Genomic DNA, 22,851 nt, shown 5'->3' with positions numbered 1-22,851 from the left:
AGTATGCATGGAGGGAAAGGATGTAGGACTGATTATTGTTATAGTACAAGAGTAGACTCTAAAAGTATTTTCTCATATTTCTTATTTATAACCACTAATGTGAATGTAAAAAAAATCAATCTAGACTTTAGCCTTAATTCCTTGCCTCTTTGAACACTCATAACTTAAATAGCAAAGCAACTTTCATTCAGCCTATGTAAAAATATGTGTGTGTGTGTGTGTGTATGTACTTGTGAGGACTGGTAGAACCTCATGGGAAATTACCTGTCAGGTGTAATGGTAGTGGATCGCATGAGACGTAGATAGCCTTACAGGTAGTGCTCGGAAGGAATTGGTGGTTGTGGTACATGTAGGTACCAAAGACATAGGAAAAGGTAGAAGAGAGGTCCCGGAGGCCAAATTTAGGCTGCAAGGTAAGAGATTAAAGTCCAGGATCTCCATGGTAGCGTCTTCTGAAATGCCTCCTCAGTAGAGAAATAATTCAATACCCTTGTGCTGACACATGCTGTTCTGTCTCTAGCAACACGGTAAGCTTATAAGAGTCGTTATGGATGCTCAAATAAGGGTTCATGGCTCTCCTAGGAGGCAGATGTTGTAGAATGAGCGCTGTGGTGATGCGCCCGCCATCCGTCTCTGCCTTGTTTTCGCAGTGACTGTATCACATTTGAGAAGGCGTACTGTGAGTACAGGTTGAACAGAATTGAAAATGCCCTGAAGACCATTCAGAGTGCCAGCCAGCAGACAGACAAACTGAAGGAGCTGCATGGACAAGTGGTAATTACTGCTTTGGAAACTCTGTGTCTTTCATTCATGAGCTCTCTGCTTTGTGAAGGTGGAAAAAGTCAGAGAGAAACTTTTCTCCCCCTCAGGTGTGATTTTATAAATGGTTATGTTCTGGGCGAAAACCCCAGTGAAATCAGTAACAAAACTCCCACTGACTTCAGTGGGGCCTAGGATTTTACCCTCTCTTCTAGTTAGCCGGGGTCTCCCAAACTGTCAGATAGCACCACCCTTTCACTTGTTGGCTCACTAATCTTCCCCCACTTCCATCCATTTCAGCTCCTAATGAATCACATTCCTCTGTTCCGGAAAGCAGGGTAGTTTGCTGGACGCCACTGAACCAAAATGTGCCTGTGCAGCCATACAGTTGGCCACCTTCCTTCTCCCCAGGGCTAGAATGAAGTGATTTGCTTGATTTCCATCAGCCAGGGAAGTGGGCGGTCCTGAGGCGAGTGCTTTACTTCTCACTCTGTGAGCGCTTGGTTTAGGATCTAGTCCTGCACATGCTTCATGCATATAGCTCTGACATCAGGAGCCGCTGTGTGTGAAGCAACACAAGGATGGACTACCTTGGAGCATCAGGATTGAAAAGAGGAAGAGAAAAGGCTTTTCCTCCTCCTTTTGTTTCCATAGTTGATTAGAATAATCCCAACATGTGGAAGAAACAGTTGTTTGCTGTAAACAGTGCTTGAAAGATGGTCATTTAATTTGCTCCCTAGAGAGCTAAAGCCTGCTGTGAGGAGGCTGGCAGAGACCACAATGGACTCTATTTTCTCAAGTAAATTCTGAATTAGACTTTACAGCACTTGTTCGGGTGTCTCTAGTTGTGGATGCCGATGTGCAGGGCAATGTCTCTCTTTTCAGTTGTACAGGTTGGAGCGCTATGATGACTGCTTAGCTGTGTATCGGGATCTCATCCGGAACTCCCAAGACGACTACGAAGAAGAAAGGAAAACCAACCTTTCTGCAGTGGTTGCAGCACAGAGCACATGGGAGAAAGTGGAGCCAGTGAGTTTGTGTGCATGCATGCACGCGTGGGAGAGATTGTTCCTCCTTCCACCCTCTCTCTGCTGAACCTTGCCCGTGTTAGAACACTTCTGAAGATGGATTGCATGGCTCATAGATGGTAGAGGCAGGAAGAGGACATTCGAGAACCCAAATCATTAACAGAAAATAGGAGAACTCAGCTAATACACACAGAAAATGACAGGTTTCAGAGTAGCAGCCGTGTTAGTCTGTATTCGCAAAAAGAACAGGAGGACTTGTGGCACCTTAGAGACTAACCAATTTATTAGAGCATAAGCTTTTGTGAGCTACAGCTCACTTCATCGGATGCATTCAGTGGAAAATACAGTGAGGAGATTTATGTACACACAGAACATGAAAAAATGGGTGTTTATCACGCACACTGTAAGGAGAGTGATCACTTAAGATGAGCTATTGCCAGCGGGAGAGTGGGGGGGGGCGGGGGAGAAAATCTTTTGTAGTGATAATCAAGGTGGGCCATTTCCAGCAGTTAACAAGAATGTCTGAGGAACAGTGGGGGGGGGGGAGGGGGGGAATAAACAAGGGGAAATAGTTTTACTTTGTGTAATGACCCATCCACTCCCAGTCTCTATTCAAGCCTGAGTTAATTGTATCCAGTTTGCAAATTAATTCCAATTCAGCAGTCTCTCGCTGGAGTCTGTTTTTGAAATTTTTTTGTTGAAGAATAGCCACTTTTAGATCAGAAATTGAGTAACCAGAGAGATTGAAGTGTTCTCAGACTGGTTTATGGATGTTATAATTCTTGACGTCTGATTTGTGTCCATTCTTTTAAGTAGAGACTGTCCAGTTTGACAAATGTACGTGGCAGAGGGGCATTGGTGGCACATGATGGCATATATCACATTGGTAGATGTGCAGGTGAACAAGCCTCTGATAGTGTGGCTGATGTGATTAGGCCCTATGATGGTGTCCCCTGAATAGATATGTGGACACAGTTGGCAACGGGCTTTGTTGCAAGGATAGGTTCCTGGGTTAGTGGTTCTGTTGTGTGGTTGCTGGTGAGTATTTGCTTTTGTTTCGGGGGCTGTCTGTAGGCAAGGACTGGCCTGTCTCCCAAGATTTGTGAGAGCGATGGGTCGTCCTTCAGGATAGGTTGTAGATCCTTGATGATGTGTTGGAGAGGTTTTAGTTGGGCCACCTGCTGAAGTGAAGAAACAGATTGACAGAGCCAGAAGAGTACCCAGAAGTCACCTACTACAGGACAGGCCCAACAAAGAAAATAACAGAACGCCACTAGCCATCACCTTCAGCCTCCAACTAAAACCTCTCCAACGCATCATCAAGTGAGGGTGATGGTGGTTTCTCCAAACTGGAGGCCTCCTATCCAACAGGAGCACATCCAGATTGACCTCTGGAAGTGTCAGAGGTCACTCTTGTGGTTTATCCATGCAATCAGTGTCCCTTAATGCACGAGTGCATGACGTACTTCAAGTTTCTAGTTTGGGAATGTGGACATTTATTGCTAATGAGTCATCTGTCACCTTGCTTACCAGTGTCTCTTTTCTATTGGATACCCCAGCACGTCATGAAGTATAATTTAATGTAAACTACAGTTAACAAAAGTGCCTTTTGCTATTGGCACATATTACCACACTTGTGCAATCTGGTAATTTACAGTGGGTCTCCAAGACCGTGCAAACCAGCAAGATTCCACTGAATGTGAATGGATGTAAGCCCTTGGTCCTGCAAAGCCTACTTAAATCCAGTAGAACATTGCTAATCTGCACTAGTGACTGGGAAGAGCCATTGCAAGTGTAAAGCTCAATAGTTAGGCACATTAAATAAGTTTTTAAATATTTAAGACTGCAGCTTGTCTTTGAAATTCTCCAGGGCTACAGTTTCTGCCAATTCTCTCTGTGCTTAAACAGCCTGGACAGCTCCCCTGAGGTCTAATCTGATTTTCTCTAATTCCTAAGAACAGGACTGCTCTACAGCTAGGAGTTGGATAGCTCCATTGCAGATTCCCCCTTGGCTTTGTCCTGCAGCATAAAGGGAAGACCATTCATGTCGTGGCTTTTTAGACAGCACATATCCTCTCAAGATCACCTTCGCATGTGGATTTCATAATGAATCTTCTGTTGTATATTAATCTAAGAAGTTGGCATGTTTGCTAAAAGCTATGATTTGTGTCTGTAGTAATCCTATAAAAGTGGCTTTAAACAAATCTGTTTAGATTCTAATCCAAAATTAGGCTGTATTTAATTTCTTTCAAGCATTTAACCCAATCCTTTCACTCCATGTCAGGAAGATCTGGGCCTCCAAGAAGCTACCTATGAGCTGTGTTATAATGCTGCATGTGCATTGATTGGTCAAGGCAGGCTGAATGAGGCAATGAAAAACCTACAGAAAGCAGAAGGTAAAAACACAGGGGGGTTATAGATCTCTCTGTCACTCATTCTTTGTAAACACATTTAAAGAGAGAACAAGGATTTGATACCGGATTGAAAATGGGATTGGACAACCATAGGGTTCTTCTATTACAGTTTCCATAGCTTGTTTGCCAAGACGGGTTGGGACATAGTAGCACTTAACATTCCTTAAATAAATTTTATTATATCAGTAATTTTTAACTCTTGTAGATCAAACTGTTTTCTTATCTACAATTCCCATGTAGTCCATAGTTTTTCAATCTGTAGATCTCAGCTTGCTTTCCAGCTATGCATAGTTTATTGTTTTGCTGTCATTTTACAATAGTAAACTGTATATAACATCTCAGTCTTCTCTCCCAATTGGTGTTTAATTCTCAAATGCAATTTGGTATCTGCTTATAATTTTGTCAGTGCAATCTCTTCACGTTAGCAGAAGTTTTAAAAGCCCTATTTAGTTGTTGTTTTATGAGTGTACTGAAGACTGTAGAGTGCCGTAATGTTCTGAGTTGGGGGTTGCCCTATCAAGTGTACTAACTTTGATTTTTCACATTCAGAAAGACCATTTTTATTATTGTTATATTTCAGTCTGTTCAATAAGATGTGTAGGAAGGAGAATAAATGATTAAAGTAGAAGCTGATAGTAGCAAAGAGGAACCAAGTTACAGGCCTTTCAGATTAGGTTTAACATCGACAGCTGCAAAACTGAAAAGCTTGATCTCCCTTATATCCTCTTATTAAGCTGACTAAATATGTTATAGGTGGAGCTGGCAATGCCATCAATACTTAAAGCTACCCAACACTTGCCATTGTAAGGCCCTGTTTTCAGTTGCTTATAACTTTGCCAGACTATAGTCATTCAGAAGTTTTCCAGGCCAGGTGCTTGCCTTAGGCCTGACATTTTTGGAAAACCTCAGCATAAATAGTTCAGCCATTTCCAAGAAGGGGTGTAAGAAACAATACCTTAGTTTGCCCATGTTAAAAACCAAACAAACAATGCTTACAGCAGTTTCATTGAGAAGTTCTGGCACGCCCAAGTGACACAGCAAGTACTCAGTATTTGGAAAAGGGGTTGCCCTGGTGTCATGGATGTGCCTTTTGTCCTCACAAGCTATACGTCTCTGAAAATCTCAATTCTCAAATACTAGAGGTTTGTTAGTTTTACAGCTAAATTTGTAAATCTGTCTGTGTGCAACCAGATGAGGAAGGGGGCTGAGTTAAGCTTGCACAGGCAACCTTAATTCTGGCCTTTCCTGACTTTGGAGTGCTTGACTTTGCAAACTTAATGTACTTCTAACATAATTTTTTGGTTCAGTAGCTAATCTATAATGTTACTGTGGAATCAGGAGTGCTAGTTTTGTACATTCCTATTTAGTAATTTTGCTTTTTTGTGATCTAATTGTGGAAAATAATGCGAACCCTTCAGGTTTGTCCTGTCGGATACCATGGTAATAAATAACATAGTTCAGTCTTGACCTTAGTTACAGTTGTGTGGAGCTAGACGAGCTGCAGGTCATTCTTAGTGCATGTTCTTTCTACTGTTAGTTAATCCAGGCGCTGAGACAATAATCTTTAGGAAAACACAGAGCTTCACTGCTTTTATCACACTGCAAAACTGCTTACTGAGCAGTAGGTGAGAGAGAAGAGTAGACTCCAGGAATAAAAGTGGGGATGAAAACCAGAAGGACCTAGTGAGGCAGTATTGCACAAAGGAGAATGACAAAATCTACATCAGTCTTTTAAGTCTGGGTAAGGCCATATGAGTAACAAGTAATTATGGTGGAGAGAGCTCCTTCATGAAAGATCATAAAGTATTTTTAAAGAAAATGAACAGGGGAAGGAGAGAAACAAGTAAAAAAACAGGTTTCAGAGTAGCAGCCGTGTTAGTCTGTATTCGCAAAAAGAAAAGGAGTACTTGTGACACCTTAGAGACTAACAAATGTATTTGAGCATAAGCTTTTGTGAGCTCCAGCTCACTTCATCCACTGATGCATCCAATGAAGTGAGCTGTAGCTCACGAAAGCTTATGCTCAAATAAATTTGTTAGTCTCTAAGTAAAAAAACGTGAGTACTCAAAAAGAATTCTGGAGGAGCTATGTCTCCGGCATTCTTGACTTTTTAAAAAATTTCACTGTAGACTGTATTTCTCTCCCACACACACCCAATCATTTCCTTACTTTCTTGCATTAAAAAGTACTTGTGAAACTTTGTAGAAGCCTCACTTATTATCCACAATGGGCACATGATATAAACAAACATTCCTGCCATCGTCTTGTTCTGTGCTTTCCTCTAGGTAAGAATTAACCCTTTCTAAATTTGTCTTTCAAATTATTTTCTCTAGATCTGTGTCGCCAGTCGCTTTCAGAAGACTCTGTAAGTTGTTGTTGTTACTCTGAATAATGTGCCTTTTACACCAAAGCATTTCAAAGCAGTGCCCCAGGGATTAGCCATGTGATCACTTATTAAATTGCTATGCAATATCATACCCAGCAAGAGTCACCAGTCTGCCTAATTTCATGTTCCCAATACCACTCCTGAGGTGTGAGCTATCCTTCTGCCTGTTGCTAAAATTTAAATTCTTGGGGCCTGACTGTCTCCTGTCTTGCCCCTTCTGCAGTCCCTTCATCAGTGCAATGTGTGTGTACTCCTACCACATTAGAGGGGTGGGTACGCCCACTGCAGAGGTATTGAGGCTGTGTGAATCAGGCCCACAATTTGTGATTCATATCCAGCACACTTTGACATATCTGTAGGGTGGAAGCAGGCCGCACACACGTGGGTTGGGAGGGTACTTTCTGTTGTTAAAAGTAGCTCTGCCTTTTGCGCCTATTTTCTGCTTTATGGCGTGAATGTGTGTAATGGTGTCTTTTGAAGATATGCTCTTCTAGTGGTGGGGATTGTGACTGATGGTTTTGCCCAAGATCGACTGAAAAAGGAACAGGTCCTCTGCAAAACGCTGAAGCCAGGGAGCACACGAAAGGAGAGTCTTCATTTTGTTTTGTCTGGATTTTCCTTCAGGATGTGACTGAGGAAGACATTGAGGCTGAGTTGGCCATTATTCATGGTCAGATGGCCTATATCATGCAACTACAGGGACGTACAGAGGATGCTCTCCAGCTTTACAATCAGATCATCAAATTAAAGTAAGTGCTTCATTCAAACAAGCTCTCATACTTCCACATGTGACAAGGCTGCTGTCTAATAGCTGTGCCTTTCATTCTCATTTGTTGTCTGCAGGCCGACAGACGTGGGATTGATTGCTGTCATTGCAAATAACATCATCACTATTAATAAGGTATAGAATTTGCCCATCCTCTTTCTAAAGCATTTTTGCAAAGAAGTGAGAATGAACTCAGAACTTACCACATAGAATCATAGAATCATAGAATGTCAGGGTTGGAAGGGACCCCAGAAGGTCATCTAGTCCAACCCCCTGCTCGAAGCAGGACCAATTCCCAGTTAAATCATCCCAGCCAGGGCTTTGTCAAGCCTGACCTTAAAAATCTCTAAGGAAGGAGATCCTACCACCTCCCTACGTAACGCATTCCAGTGTTTCACCACCCTCTTAGTGAAAAAGTTTTTCCTAATATCCAATCTAAACCTCCCCCACTGCAACTTGAGACCATTACTCCTCGTTCTGTCATCTGCTACCATTGAGAACAGTCTAGAGCCATCCTCTTTGGAACCCCCTTTCAGGTAGTTGAAAGCAGCTATCAAATCCCCCCTCATTCTTCTCTTCTGCAGGCTAAACAATCCCAGCTCCCTCAGCCTCTCCTCATAAGTCATGTGTTCCAGACCCCTAATCATTTTTGTTGCCCTTCGCTGGACTCTCTCCAATTTATCCACATCCTTCTTGTGGTGTGGGGCCCAAAACTGGACACAGTACTCCAGATGAGGCCTCACCAATGTCGAATAGAGGGGAACGATCACGTCTCTCGATCTGCTCGCTATGCCCCTACTTATACATCCCAAAATGCCATTGGCCTTCTTGGCAACAAGGGCACACTGCTGACTCATATCCAGCTTCTCGTCCACTGTCACCCCTAGGTCCTTTTCCGCAGAACTGCTGCCTAGCCATTCGGTCCCTAGTCTGTAGCTGTGCATTGGGTTCTTCCGTCCTAAGTGCAGGACCCTGCACTTATCCTTATTGAACCTCATCAGATTTCTTTTGGCCCAATCCTCCAATTTGTCTAGGTCCTTCTGTATCCTATCCCTCCCCTCCAGCGTATCTACCACTCCTCCCAGTTTAGTATCATCCGCAAATTTGCTGAGAGTGCAATCCACACCATCCTCCAGATCATTTATGAAGATATTGAACAAAACCGGCCCCAGGACCGACCCTTGGGGCACTCCACTTGATACCGGCTGCCAACTAGACATGGAACCATTGATAACTACCCGTTGAGCCCGACAATCTAGCCAGCTTTCTACCCACCTTATAGTGCATTCATCCAGCCCATACTTCCTTAACTTGCTGACAAGAATACTGTGGGAGACCGTGTCAAAAGCTTTGCTAAAGTCAAGAAACAATACATCCACTGCTTTCCCTTCATCCACAGAACCAGTAATCTCATCATAAAAGGTGATTAGATTAGTCAGGCATGACCTTCCCTTGGTGAATCCATGCTGGCTGTTCCTGATCACTTTCCTCTCATGCAAGTGCTTCAGGATTGATTCTTTGAGGACCTGCTCCATGATTTTTCCAAGGACTGAGGTGAGGCTGACTGGCCTGTAGTTCCCAGGATCCTCCTTCTTCCCTTTTTTAAAGATGGGCACTACATTAGCCTTTTTCCAGTCATCCGGGACTTCCCCCGTTCGCCACGAGTTTTCAAAGATAATGGCCAATGGCTCTGCAATCACAGCCGCCAATTCCTTCAGCACTCTCGGATGCAACTCGTCCGGCCCCATGGACTTGTGCACGTCCAGCTTTTCTAAATAGTCCCTAACCACCTCTATCTCCACAGAGGGCTGGCCATCTCTTCCCCATTTTGCGATGCCCAGCGCAGCAGTCTGGGAGCTGACCTTGTTAGTGAAAACAGAGGCAAAAAAAGCATTGAGTACATTAGCTTTTTCCACATCCTCTGTCACTAGGTTGCCTCCCTCATTCAGTAAGGGGCCCACACTTTCCTTGGCTTTCTTCTTGTTGCCAACATACCTGAAGAAACCCTTCTTGTTACTCTTGACATCTCTGGCTAGCTGCAGCTCCAGGTGCGATTTGGCCCTCCTGATATCATTCCTACATGCCCGAGCAATATTTTTATACTCTTCCCTGGTCATATGTCCAACCTTCCACTTCTTGTAAGCCTCTTTTTTATGTTTAAGATCCGCTAGGATTTCACCATTAAGCCAAGCTGGTCGCCTGCCATATTTACTATTCTTTCGACTCATCGGGATGGTTTGTCCCTGTAACCTCAACAGGGATTCCTTGAAATACAGCCAGCTCTCCTGGACTCCTTTCCCCTTCAAGTTAGTCCCCCAGGGGATCCTGGCCATCCGTTCCCTGAGGGAGTCGAAGTCTGCTTTCCTGAAGTCCAGGGTCCGTATCCTGCTGCTTACCTTTCTTCCCTGCGTCAGGATCCTGAACTCAACCAACTCATGGTCACTGCCTCCCAGATTCCCATCCACATGCAGAGCTCCCATTGGCTTTGAGGGGGGTTCTGCGTGCAGAGAGATTGGAGAGTTGCATCTCTCTTCGAACTAAGTCCTTACTTTCAAGGGGAAGCACTCTAGCATGAAAGTTCTATTTACAGTGTTGCTGTTTGTGCTGTTACACTGGTATTTCCATTATATTTTTATCCTTATAGGCCCCAGTCCTGCAAAAATAGATGCAAAAATGATCTTGCACATAGATAAATTCACCAGAATGAGTCCCACTGGAGCCAGTCACACTGCTTGCATGACTAGAGTTACATATGTGGCTAGGAATTTGCAGGATCTGGGTCTTAGAAGACTGGAGCTTCCAGACTAAGGGTGTGTGTGTGTGAGAGAGAGTTTTTTTCAGGTACAGGATTGAGGGAGATGGGAAGATTCTGGATTTAGGTGTGCTGTGCTTGTGCTTCTGTAACTTCTAAAGTGCATCACGCAAGCTGTTAGTGCGTATTGTGGACATGAGGCTTTTGTGCTGTCTTCAAAACCTGATGGATGACTTCAGTGAAATTTACATCAAGTGCACAGCCACAACAGTATTTTTATGTGTGAAAACTACAAATAGCATAACGGAGGAGTCATTTCTTATCTAGTCTCACCCTACTTCTGCACTATTGTCATGAGCATTGCAAGCATTGGGCTCAAGATCCTGAAATATTTGCAGAGCCTCAAGAAGAACGGAATGAATAGGGAGCATGACGGGTTCATGGAGGACAGATTGCTATGGGACACACAGAGAACCAATTCGAGGTTGGTGGTGGTGGTCTCAGAGTGGCTTCAGATAGTGGGGCACTGATTCTCGGACCAAGAAACAAGCACGAGCTGTTAGTATCACATTGTAATACAGGGTTGGGATGAAGAGCTCTGGATGCAGAACTTTCAGATGCACAATGCCAGATTTCTGGATCTGTGCACTGAGCTCATTCCAGCCCTCCGTTGCAGGGACACCAAAATGAAAACTGCACTGACAGTGGAGACGCAAGTAGTGATTGCACTGTGGAAACGTGTAACACCAGATCGCTATTGGTCACTCGGGAATAATTTGGAGTTAGGAAATGCACGCTGAGGGTCGTTGTGATGCAAGCATTCAGGACCATTATTCACCTCCTGCTATGCAGGACTGTGACTCTAGGCAATGCACAGGACATGGTTGATGGATTTGCAGCAGTGAGGTTCCTGAATTGCAGTGGAGCGATAGACAACACCTATGTACCCATTTTGGCACAAGCCCATGTTCATATAATCATAGAATAACAGGGTTGGAAGGGACCTCAGGAGGTCATCTAGTCCAACCCCCTGCTCAAAAGCAGGACCGATCCCCGACTAAATCATCCCAGCCAGAGCTTTCTCAAGCCTGATCTTAAAAACTTCTAGGGAAGGAGATTTCACCACCTACCTAGGTAACACATTCCAGTGTTTCACCACCCTCCTAGTGAAAAAGTTTTTCCTAATATCCAACCTAAATCTCCCCCACTGCAACTTGAGACCATTACTCCTTGTTCTGTCATCTGCTACCACTGAGAACAGTCTAGAGCCATCCTCTTTGGAATCCCCTTTCAGGTAGTTGAAAGCAGCTATCAAATCCCCCCTCATTCTTCTCTTCTGAAGACTAAACATCCCCAGTTCCCTCAGGCTCTCCTCATAAGTCATGTGTTCCAGTCCCCTAATCAATTTTGTTGCCCTCTGCTGGACTCTTTCCAGTTTTTCCACATCTTTCTTGTAGTGTGGGGCCCAAAACTGGACACAGTACTCCAGATGAGGCCTCACCAATGTCGAATAGAGGGGAACGATCACGTCCCTTGATCTGTGGGCAATGCCCCTACTTATACAGCCCAAAATGCCATTGGCCTTCTTGGCACTGTGCAACAAGGGCACACTGCTGACTCATATCCAACTTCTCGTCCACTGTAACCCCTAGGTCCTTTTCTGCAGAACTGCTGCCGAGCCATTCGGTCCCTAGTCTGTAGCGGTGCATTGGATTCTTCCATCCTAAGTGCAGGACTCTGCACTTGTCCTTGTTGAACCTCATCAGATTTCTTTTGGCCCAATCCTCCAATTTGTCTAGGTCCCTCTGTATCCTATCCCTACCCTCCAGTGTACCTATCACTCCTCCCAGTTTAGTGTCATCTGCAAACTTGCTGAGGGTGCAATCCACACCATCCTCCAGATCATTTATGAAGATATTGAACAAAACCGGCCCCAGGACCGACCCCTGGGGCACTCCACTTGATACCGGCTGCCAACTGGACATGGAGCCATTGATCACTACCCGTTGAGCCCGACAATCTAGCCAACTTTCTATCCACCTTATAGTCCATTCATCCAGCCCATGCTTCTTTAACTTGCTGTCAAGAATACTGTGGGAGACTGTGTCAAAAGCTTTGCTAAAGTCAAGGAACAACATGTCCACTGCTTTCCCTTCATCCACAGAACCAGTTATCTCGTCATAGAAGGTAATTAGATTAGTCAGGCATGACTTGCCCTTGGTGAATCCATGCTGACTGTTCCAGATCACTTTCCTCTCCGCTAAGTGCTTCAGAATTGATTCCTTGAGGACCTGCTCCATGATTTTTCCAGGGACTGAGGTGAGGCTGACTGGCCTGTAGTTCCCCGGATCCTCCTCCTTCCCTTTTTTAAAGATGGGCACTACATTAGCCTTTTTCCAGTCATCTGGGACCTCCCCCGATCGCCATGAGTTTTCAAAGATAATGGCCAATGGCTCTGCAATCACATCCGCCAACTCCTTTAGCACTCTCGGATGCAACGCATCTGGCCCCATGGACTTGTGCTCGTCCAGCTTTTCTAAATAGTCCCGAACCACTTCTTTCTCCACAGAGGGCTGGTCACCTTCTCCCCATGCTGTGCTGCCCAGCGCAGTAGTCTGGGAGCTGACCTTGTTCGTGAAGACAGAGGCAAAAAAAGCATTGAGTACGTTAGCTTTTTCCACATCCTCTGTCACTAGGTTGTCTCCCTCATTCAGTAAGGGGCCCACACTTTCCTTGACTTTCTTTTTGTTGCTAACATACCTGAAGAAACCCTTCTTGTTACTCTTAACATCTCTTGCTAGCTGCAACTCCAGGTGTGATTTGGCCTTCCTAATTTCACTCCTGCAAGCCCGAGCAATATTTTTATACTCATCCCTGGTCATTTGCCCAATCTTCCACTTCTTGTAAGCTTCTTTTTCGTATTTAAGAGCAGCAAGGATTTCACTGTTAAGCCAAGCTGGTCGCCTGCCATATTTACTATTCTTTCTACACATTGGGATGGTTTGTCCCTGTAACCTCAATAAGGATTCTTTAAAATACAGCCAGCTCTCCTGGACTCCTTTCCCCCTCATGTTATTCTCCCAGGGGATCTTGCCCATCAGTTCCCTGAGGGAGTCAAAGTCTGCTTTTCTGAAGTCCAGGGTCTGTATTCTGCTGCTCTCCTTTCTTCCTTGTGTTAGGATCCTGAACTCGACCATTTCATGGTCACTGCCTCCCAGGTTCCCAACCACTTTTGCTTCCCCTACTAATTCTTCCCGGTTTGTGAGCAGCAGGTCAAGAGGAGCTCTGCCCCTAGTTGGTTCCTCCAGCACTTGCACCAGGAAATTGTCCCCTACATTTTCCAAAAACTTCCTGGATTGCCTGTGCACCGCTGTATTGCTCTCCCAGCAGATATCAGGGTGATTGAAGTCTCCCATGAGAACCAGGGCCTGCGATCTAGTAACTTCTGCGAGTTGCTGGAAGAAAGCCTCTTCCACCTCATCCCCCTGGTCCGGTGGTCTATAGTAGACTCCCACCACGACATCACCCTTGTTGCTCACACTTCTAAACTTAATCTAGAGACTCTCAGGTTTTTTTGCAGTATGAAACTCTGAGCAGTCATACTGAGCAGTCATACTTTTTTTGCAGTATGAAGCTCTGAGCAGTCATACTGCTCTTTTACATACAGTGCAACTCCCCCTCCTTTTCTGCCCTTCCTGTCCTTCCTGAACAGCTTATATCCATCCATGACAGTACTCCAGTCATGTGAGTTATCCCACCAAGTCTTTGTTATTCCAATCACATCATAATTCCTTGACTGTGCCAGGACTTCCAGTTCTCCCTGCTTGCTTCCCAGGCTTCGTGCATTTGTATATAGGCACTTGAGGTAACCTGCTGATCACCCCTCTTTCTCAGTATGAGGCAGGAGCCCTCCCCTCTCACGCGCTCCTCGTGCCTCCTCCTGGTATCCTACTTCCCCACTTACCTCAGGGCTTTGGTCTCCTTCCCCCGGTGAACCTAGTTTAAAGCCCCCCTCACTAGGTTAGCCAGCCTGCTTGCAAAGATGCTCTTCCCTCTCTTGGTTAGGTGGAGCCAGTCTCTGCCTAGCACTCCTCCTTCCTGGAACACCATCCCGTGGTCAAAGAATCCAAAGCCTTCTCTCCGACACCACCTGTGTAGCCATTCGTTGACTTCCACGATTCGACGGTCTCTACCCAGGTGGATTTTTTTCCTTCCACGGGGAGGATGGACGAGAACACCACTGGCACCTCAAACTTCTTCCCAGAGCCACGTAGTCCGCAGTGATCCGCTCAAGGTCATTCTTGGCAGTATCATTGGAGCCCGCGTGGGGAAGCAGGAACGGGTAGCGATCTGAGGGCTTGATGAGTCTCGGCAGTCTCTCCGTCACATCGCGAATCTTAGCTCCTGGCAAGCAGCAGACTTCTCGGTTTTCCCGGTTGGGGCGGCAGATAGATGACTCAGTCCCCCTGAGGAGAGAGTCCTCGACCACCACCACCCGCCTCCTTCTCTTGGGAGCAGTGGTCATGGAACCCCCAACCCTAGGACAGTGCATCCCATGCCTTCCAATTGGCTGAGTCTCCTTCTGCTCCCTTCCCTCAGACGTATCATCTGGTCCACTCTCCGCATTAGTATCTGTGGAGAGAACATGAAAACGGTTACTTACCTGTATCTGCCCTGCTGGTACATGGACGTTCCCCTTTTTTCTTCTGGAGGTCACATGATGCCAGATTTCTTCACCATCTTTCTGTCCCCGATGTGCAGCCTGCTCTGAATCTTCAGAACCTTGTACCCATAGAAGCCTATCCTGACATCCGTCCAGGAAATCTTCAGTTTCTCTTATGCAATGCAGGGTTGATACCTGTTGCTCCAGACCTTGAACTTTCTCTTCCAGTATGGAGACCAGCATGCACTTTGTACAGACAAAGTCACATCTGTCCTGTGGAAGAAAAACAAACATAGCACATCCAGTGCAGGTCACAACAGCTGAACACTCCCCATCTATATTACCTTCCTTCTATGAGCTTCCTCAGGAGTTGTAGTACTTAGAGAATCCAGCAAGATGTAAGCCTCAGTGGGCTCTCCCCAGGCAAACTCCTAGGCAAACTCCTTTTGTTAGCTGCTCTGCTGTTTGCTGCTCAGCTGGTTCGCAGCCACTGAGTACATCATAAGAAAGGGCTACTTTTCTATGGTTATGGAAGCATTGGTGGATCACTGGGAATGCTTCACTGACATCACTGTTGGCTGGTCAGGGAAGATGCATGACACTTGTATCTTTAAGAACACAGGACTGTTCAGAAAACTACAAGCAGGGACTTTTTCCTGGTAGATGGATTACCACAGGGAATGTTGAAATACCACTCGTGCTCCTGGGCGACCCAGCCTCCCCCTTACTCCCCTGGCCAATGAAGCTGTACACTGGCCACCTTGACAGCACCAAGGAATGGTTCAACTCCCTGCACGGCAGGTGCAGAATGACGGAATGATTGATTGAAGGGCAGCGGTTGTATTTACTCACAAGATTGGATCTCAGTGAGAAAAATACCCCAATGGTTATAGCTGCCTGCTGTGTCCTGCATGATATATATGAAGCAAAGAGGGAAATGTTTTTGCTGGGGTGGATGGTGGAGGTGGAGTGGCTGTCTGCTGAGTTTGAACAGCCGGCTACAAGGGCTATTAAAAGAGCTCAACATGGAGCTATGCAGTTCAACAAGATTTTGAAAGACCATTTTAATAGCGAGCCAGAGTAGTGAGTGGTGGTATGCTCCTGTGGCCTAGTAGGAATCCTGTGGTGATTGCTGTAACGTTGTAGGTGTACCTATGAATTTTAATTGTGACTGAATCCGAGTTGTGTGACATTATGCAGTAACAGGAAATTGATGGGTTTCAGAATTGCTGAGCATTCTGCTGCATGTATTGTAAAATAATTATGTTCAACATAATTTTATTCTGTAACAGAATTCAGTGCAACTCCATCCCCATGCAATTTTAAAACACATACTTTAAAAAACTAATAAAAACGTAATAAATTAAGAGCACAGAACTTATGAAGAGAAAAGAACATGCACATCCATTTCAGCTACACGTACACCAACGGTGGCTTTCAAAGGCCTGGGTCTGTGACGTTGCAATTGTCTTCAGTGTCCCCCAGGGTGGAGTGGTGGGGGTAGTGCAGTGACCCCGAGGCCATGTGGAATGTTGGGGGGAGGTTAATGGGAAGGTCCTGCTATTGAGTTTGCAGTGGGCTGCAGAGGGAGGCAAGCCCGGGCTTGTTGAACCTGCAGGTCCAGCAGAGTCTGCAGCATCTGTGTTTGCTGTCTGAGAATCTCTCCATTATGTCCTGGTGCCTCTCCCTCTTCTTTTCCTACTGGGACTCCTGGGCCTGTCTCCTCTCCACTCTTTCCTTCTCCAGGCTGTCCGCAGCGTTCATCCTCCAGGCCCTGTGTTCGTGGTCCGATGCAGCGCTGGTTTGCAGGGTCTCATTGAACGTGTCATCCCGAGTCCTCTTCTTTCTCCTCCTTATCTGGCTTAGGTGTTCTGTGGGTGTGGGGGGGAGACCCTGAAGGCCACAGAGGCAGCAGCTGAAGATACAACACACAGCGGTACATTGTCAGCACATTCACTACAGAGAGCGAAACTACCGCTGCTGAACTCACTCCCCCTGCTCCCCTAACGTTGTAAACTCTACATTCTCACTTGGGATTGGGATTGCTTATGCATGGCCCCACTCGCAGCACCAGCCCTGGTGAGTATGGCCCACTGGGGTTGGGGAGATGCGGAGGGATTTGCTCACTGGCATGATTCTCTTGGCACAGGGCAATGGCACTGAGCACTGGCACCATTTCCTACAGATGGGGGTGATTTTAGCTGATCTCTCACTCGTGAGTGTAACAAAGGCAGAGAGAGCAAAGCTGCTGCAAGGATCCCGAAGCCACCAGGGTCCATATGCTGCTAGCCTGTGCACTCCAATGTCGCCTGCTGAAGTTATCACTGACTGGCGTGGGAAAGTGTCCCACCGCGGCGGAAGAAATAAGGCTGCCTTCTCTAGAAACCTTCAGCAGGGGATTGCAGACACCTCCATGAAAGTTTCATCGAGATCTCGATGGAGGATTCACGAGACATGCCGGTGCACATAAACAGACTGCTCCACTTGGCCCCCTTGGCCTAACGAGGGGAATGAAAAGCAGGTAGCAACTCTACCTCTCTTGGTTGTGCCACACCCTCTTCTAGCTTGAGTAAAGTAATGAAAAGTCAACAGTTGTGTCCTGCCATTTTGGGGCTGCCATCCCTGTAATGGAAAAGTTATCTACGCACCTACCTGAGGTGCCTTCCCCTGCATCAGGCTCACCTGTGCTCCACTGGTGGAACTGGCTGGACGGCAGCGAAGTCAAAAACAGGTCCTGGCTGTCTGCGCAGGTGGATCCCACCGGTCGCCTGACCCCATACTCCTCTTCCTCACTTTTCACAGCAGGGACCTGTGGCTCGGGGTCCTCAGAGGTAGCCATAGTGCTGTAGGGGGTGGTGGTGGGGTCTGAGGATGGCATGTAGCTCTTTGTAAAAGTGATAGGTCTGCGGCTCAGCCCCACAATGACTGTTGGCCTCACTGGCCTGCTTTCACATGGCACTGCTGTTGTCCCTGTCGTGCCCCTCCTCCTGCTTCCCCCGAGCAATCTGCTCGTAGATGTCCAAGTTTCTGTGGCTGGATAGGAGCTGTGTCTGCGCAGCCTGTTCTCCCCATCAGCCCACGAGATCCCGTATCTCCTGGATACATCCAGGCTGGAGTGTGCACTTGGCATGGTTAGTGGGGGAGCTCCACTCAACAGTGGAGAGCTGCTAAGTGTGCTCACCAAGCTGGGCAATGAGAAAAAGGAATTTCAAAAATTCGCCAGGCTTTGTAGGGAAGGGGCTTCCGGTCTCCATGACCCCTGTGCAGTGGATTTCACGATGGTAACCAGCGTGGTCAGTGTGGAGCATTGCGAGACAGCAGCTGGAGGACAGTTAGGGTCAATGTAACTAATGCAGAGTCTACCTTTTGCGTTGCGTCGACTTCAGCACATCGATTGTGGCTCTCCCCTGCTTGGGCAGAGGTGTTACTATGTCAGCGTAATGGGGTGCTTTCATTGGTGGGAGACCAATTTGAGTGTAGACACGTGCACAACTAGGTCAATGTAAACTGCCTTTTGTTGAGCTAAGCACGTAGTGTAGACCAGGCCTTAGTTACGTATCACAGCTCCAGTTTGCACTTGGTTCACGTTTGGGAAATGTTCTTCACAGCCATAAGCACTAGAGGCCTGATTTCTTTTTAAGTGAAAACTCTGGAACGTGAGACACAGCCTCCAGGGGAAAGTATTGACTCGCTGAGCTCTCACACACTGGCCCAGTTCAGCCCCTTCTAACGCTCTTCTCTGTATGTATCTCACAGGAAGTCACATAAATACCTAAATAATGCAACATTCCCAAAGAGTTGCCACTCTGGTTAATTTGTGTTTTTTATTGTCAAGTGAGTGAACTCTTCTTGTAAGAAAGAATAAGAAACCAGTGAGAACTTTAAAGCCAGTCTTGCAAGAGAACAAACAAGCATAAACATTGATTGATGTTTGTCAGCAGTTATCAAGGTCTTGTTTCTTTCACAGGAGGTGAGCCAGGCTTTGCTCTAGGAGGCAAATACTATTTCTATAAGTCAGGATTTGGCTAGTTACATACTTTTAATATGTTTTTATGGTGGAAAATAACGAGGGGAGAATCAGAATATGTGGCCCAGAGGGAAGGGTGCTGACTTAGGAGACCCAGGTTCTGTCCCCGCTCTACCACAAACTCTTTTTGCAACCTAAGGCAAATCTGTGTGCCTCAGTTCCCCATCTATACGATTGGGATAACAATATGGCCTTACCTCACAGGGGTGTTGAGGGTAAAGACGACAAAGGTTGTCAGGTGCTCAGGTAGCACCATAATGGAGGCTATATAGATACTTAACCACGCTATGCTCTTTTATCTTATTTCCCTCCCAGTCACTGTGCCTCATCGGCTCCTCTCTTGTGTTTTTTATGCTGCCCAGTGCTGGCAAACAAGGCAGAAACACATGCCTGTGGGTGTTCATGGCACATTCTGCATGTGGTGTGGGGAGGGCCAGATAGAGATCACCATTTAATTAAGATAGTGGAACTTGGCTTTATCTCGGTTTTGTTTCCTACAGGACCAAAATGTCTTTGACTCAAAGAAAAAGGTGAAATTGACCAATGCAGAAGGCGTGGAGCACAAACTCTCCAAGAAACAGCTCCAGGCCATCGAATTCAACAAAGCTTTACTGGCTATGTACACCAATCAGGTAGAGAACTGTCCTGTGTCTGCTGGGTACAGATTTACAACCAGTCACAGGAGTTTAATTAAGCAGAAATGTAATCCAGTTGAGCTAGTTAAGTATCAGAGGGGTAGCCATGTTAGTCTGGATCTGCAGAAGTGGCAAAGAGTCCTGTGGCACCTTATAGACTAACAGACGTATTGGAGCAACAGCTTTTGTGGGTGAATACCCACTTCGTCGGATGCATGGAGTGGAAATTTCCAGAGGCAGGTATAAATATGCAAGCAAGAATCAGGCTAGGGATAATGAGGTTAGTTCAATCAGGGAGGATGAGGCCCTCTTCTAGCAGTTGAGGTGTGAACACCAAGGGAGAAGAAACGGCTTTTGTCGTTGGCTAGCCAGTCACGGTCCTTGTTTCATCCTGAGCTGATGGTGTCAAATTTGCAAATGAATTGAAGCTCAGCAGTTTCTCTTTGAAGTCTGGTCCTGAAGTTTTTTTGCTGCAGGATGGCTACCTTTACATCTGCTATTGTGTGTCCAGCGAGGTTGAAGCGTTGTCCTACAGGTTTTTATATATTGCCATTCCTAATATCTGAGGAATTGAGCTAGTTAGATTTCCATAGACTGTTCTTTCCCCCTCAAAATAGTCAGGATGTTATCCAGAGATGCTAGATTTTTCAGAAGTGCTCAGCACCCAGCAGCTCCTATTGAGAATAATCTTTTTGCTGAGGCCTTTTGATGATCTGGCCAATTCATTTAGGTGCCTAAATCGGAGATGAGCATTTAAAAAAAAAAAAAGTCTGGCCCATAATGTTTAATACCTATCAGGGAAACATCATGTGACTGTCCTGGTGAATGTATTGTTTGTTAAAATAGTATTGACTGGGTATCTACAGGTTGAGAAGAAATTGTGCATTGCTATACATGAGGACATGTGCATACCGCTGTTCTTGTTAACAAGGACCAATAATATCCATTGCCAAAATGAAAACACAGGAATAATGGATTTGGTACTAATATCGGGTCCATGAAGCTCAGTGCTTTGGATGCGTGAGCTTTGTAGAGGTCTAAATAACTAACAAAAAATACTATCTGTTTTCTAGATCACAGAGACTTACCTGTACAGGCACTTCATGGGCTTACACACTGGTTGCTGATGGCAGCTTTCGGTGTGGTCCTGTAGTGAGGGAGATTCTGAGTCACTCTAGCAAGAAATAAATACCTGGAGTTGCATGTACACAGAAACTGAGATTTATCCTTTGTCTATTACAGTATCTGGTAGAAGAGGTGTGCTGGGCATTTTCACATGGTTCCCCTTCCATTTCCTGTAAAATCAGACTCCACCCCCGTGTGTGTGTCTAGCTCCTCTGTTTTCCACACAGACATTCTGGTGGAAAAACAAGGGAGAACTTTTGGGAAGAATTCATATGATGGTGGCTTGCACAGCACCTCACTTGGAGAGTCTCTTCCCAGATAATGTATTTATTACTGCCGTAGCACCTACAGGCTCTGATGCTGATTGAACTAGGCACTGGATGCACATAAGTCTGTCTCTGCCCCCACACTGCTTGCAGCCTGAGCGTCTAGGCAGATGTAATGAACTGGCAGGAGGAGCACAAGGGGGTAATGAGGTGGCTCTGGCCAGTGTAGTAACCAGCTTCCTGCCCACTGAGTGTTGCGTAGGAGAGATGTAGAGGAGTGCAGAGTGATGGCTGTAGTTGTCACCCAAAGGCCCTGCCATGTGGGAGTCGTGGGTCAGAATCTCCTTGGGCCAGTGACTTTACCTGTTTCCACAGCCTCTACTGCCACCACGTCCCATTCCCCACTGATGGCAGGCAGTGTCTGGCCCCACTATCCCTTTCGCCCTGTTCTCTCTGTGGGGTTTGCACCGTTGCACTAACTATCCACTAATACTGAGGAAAACGTTCCATTGTGTCCCGTAGGCAGATCAGTGCCGCAAGCTGTCAGCAAGTTTACAGTCCCAGAACCCCGAGCACCTGCTGCCCGTGCTAATCCAGGCTGCCCAGCTCTGTCGAGAGAAGCAGCATGCAGGGGCAATAGAGCTCCTACAGGTGGGTGACTGATCTCCTCCTGCTGGCCAGGAGAGTGGAGCCCTGTTCCCTGCACTGGAACCTGACAGATGGAGCTGGTACAAGGGGCAATTAATAGTCCTGAAACACTGGGCACTGCAGAAGTGGATGTTAGCTCAACTACCCGCAGTGGTCATTGCGTTGTGTAATGGATGTGGCTTACGCAGGGCTCAGTAGTGAGGATGCAGTGACTGGTGTGTGGGGAGAGACGTGGGCACGCCCATGCTCTGATCATGAAGGGTGTGTTCTTTCTGTAAAGGGAGAGCCCCACCTGAAAATGACCCCCTTCACTATGGCGGTGGCGCCAGGGCTGCTTTTCCTTCCCACAGGGACATGGTGGGCGCTGGTGCCTGGGGCTGTGCTCCTCTGGAAGGCAGGACTTCACTTCTGGCCTCTCATCCCAAAGGGTGGTGGTGCCCACATTCCTTCTCCAGCCCTTCTCTGGCCTCATCTACATGCACAGGTTGCACTGGTTTACTTAAAATTGGGGTTTAAACCAGTGCTAAAGACTCTGCGGACACTTCGGTTTCAGAGTGCCCTGTTCCTAATCAACCTCTGCTAAATTGAAATAAGCTGGTTTTAAACTGAAGTCGTGTTCGCATGGCACTTTAAACTGGTTTACTTAAACAGGTACAGCTTCCTTATGTAAACAAGGCCTTGGACATGGTGTCAGGTGTCACCTGGGACGCTGCACTTGCCAGCTGCTTGCCTAGAGGGAGCAGCTACTGTGTGTGGTGAGGGCATGGACCCTGGGAATTGCTTGTGGTGGAATGGGATGGCACTGTGGGAGGAGTGACAGTCCATGGAAGCAATTCAGGACTCTGGGTGGCGTGGTTCCACTCGAACTGGCTCCCTCCCTGTCTATTCAAATGACACTGTCGAGCTTTTCTTTCTGAAGTTGGTTTTAAAATGGGCCCGGGCCATGGCTGATGCGCTGTGTTCATGAACATGCTCTTTGCTTCTCTCGCTCTCAGGACTTTGCGGAGCAGAGCCCTGCCAACTCGGCGCAGATAAAGCTGACAATGGCCCAGCTGAAAATCGCTCAAGGTACCAGTGCCCTTTTGTGCTGAGAAATGCTTGTTTAATGCTAAGTTTAAAAAAACCCACAATTCTTTGTTGCTGGCCTTAGTGTCCGGAGAGCCAGGACTGAGAGTGGCCTCTTGCTGCTGTGAGCCCCAGCAAGACAACTCCATCCAGAGTGGGGTTAGAAATACCTTCTCAAACACTGCGCTTCACAGCCCTGCACGAGGGCTGGGACAACATCTCCACTCCTCATAGTGAGCAGCATTAAAGCAAGATGTACTCTGCATTTGGCCAGAACCATTTTTCTCTTGATTAGTTCTTGGACAGAGCTGCACCTG

At 46.5% G+C, this 22,851-nt stretch overlaps 1 protein-coding gene across 1 annotated transcript in view; it reads left to right on the top strand.

The window, feature by feature from the left end:
- The window catches only part of SRP72 (signal recognition particle 72), a 47,593-nt gene that overhangs the window by 5,177 nt on the left and 19,565 nt on the right, over positions 1-22,851 (top strand). Inside the window, exons 3-11 of the mRNA XM_048846865.2 lie at positions 651-774; positions 1,645-1,788; positions 4,072-4,183; positions 6,535-6,566; positions 7,212-7,336; positions 7,431-7,488; positions 19,296-19,427; positions 21,344-21,472; positions 22,465-22,537. Coding sequence (XP_048702822.1) covers positions 651-774; positions 1,645-1,788; positions 4,072-4,183; positions 6,535-6,566; positions 7,212-7,336; positions 7,431-7,488; positions 19,296-19,427; positions 21,344-21,472; positions 22,465-22,537 — 929 coding nt within the window. The remainder of the gene's footprint in view (positions 1-650; positions 775-1,644; positions 1,789-4,071; positions 4,184-6,534; positions 6,567-7,211; positions 7,337-7,430; positions 7,489-19,295; positions 19,428-21,343; positions 21,473-22,464; positions 22,538-22,851) is intronic.

The sequence above is a fragment of the Caretta caretta genome, chromosome 4 (assembly GCF_965140235.1).
Source record: "Caretta caretta isolate rCarCar2 chromosome 4, rCarCar1.hap1, whole genome shotgun sequence".
Classification (NCBI taxonomy): Eukaryota; Metazoa; Chordata; order Testudines; family Cheloniidae; genus Caretta; species Caretta caretta.
The sequence above is the reverse complement of the archived record's forward strand: the minus strand, read 5'-3'. Positions and strand labels throughout refer to the sequence as shown.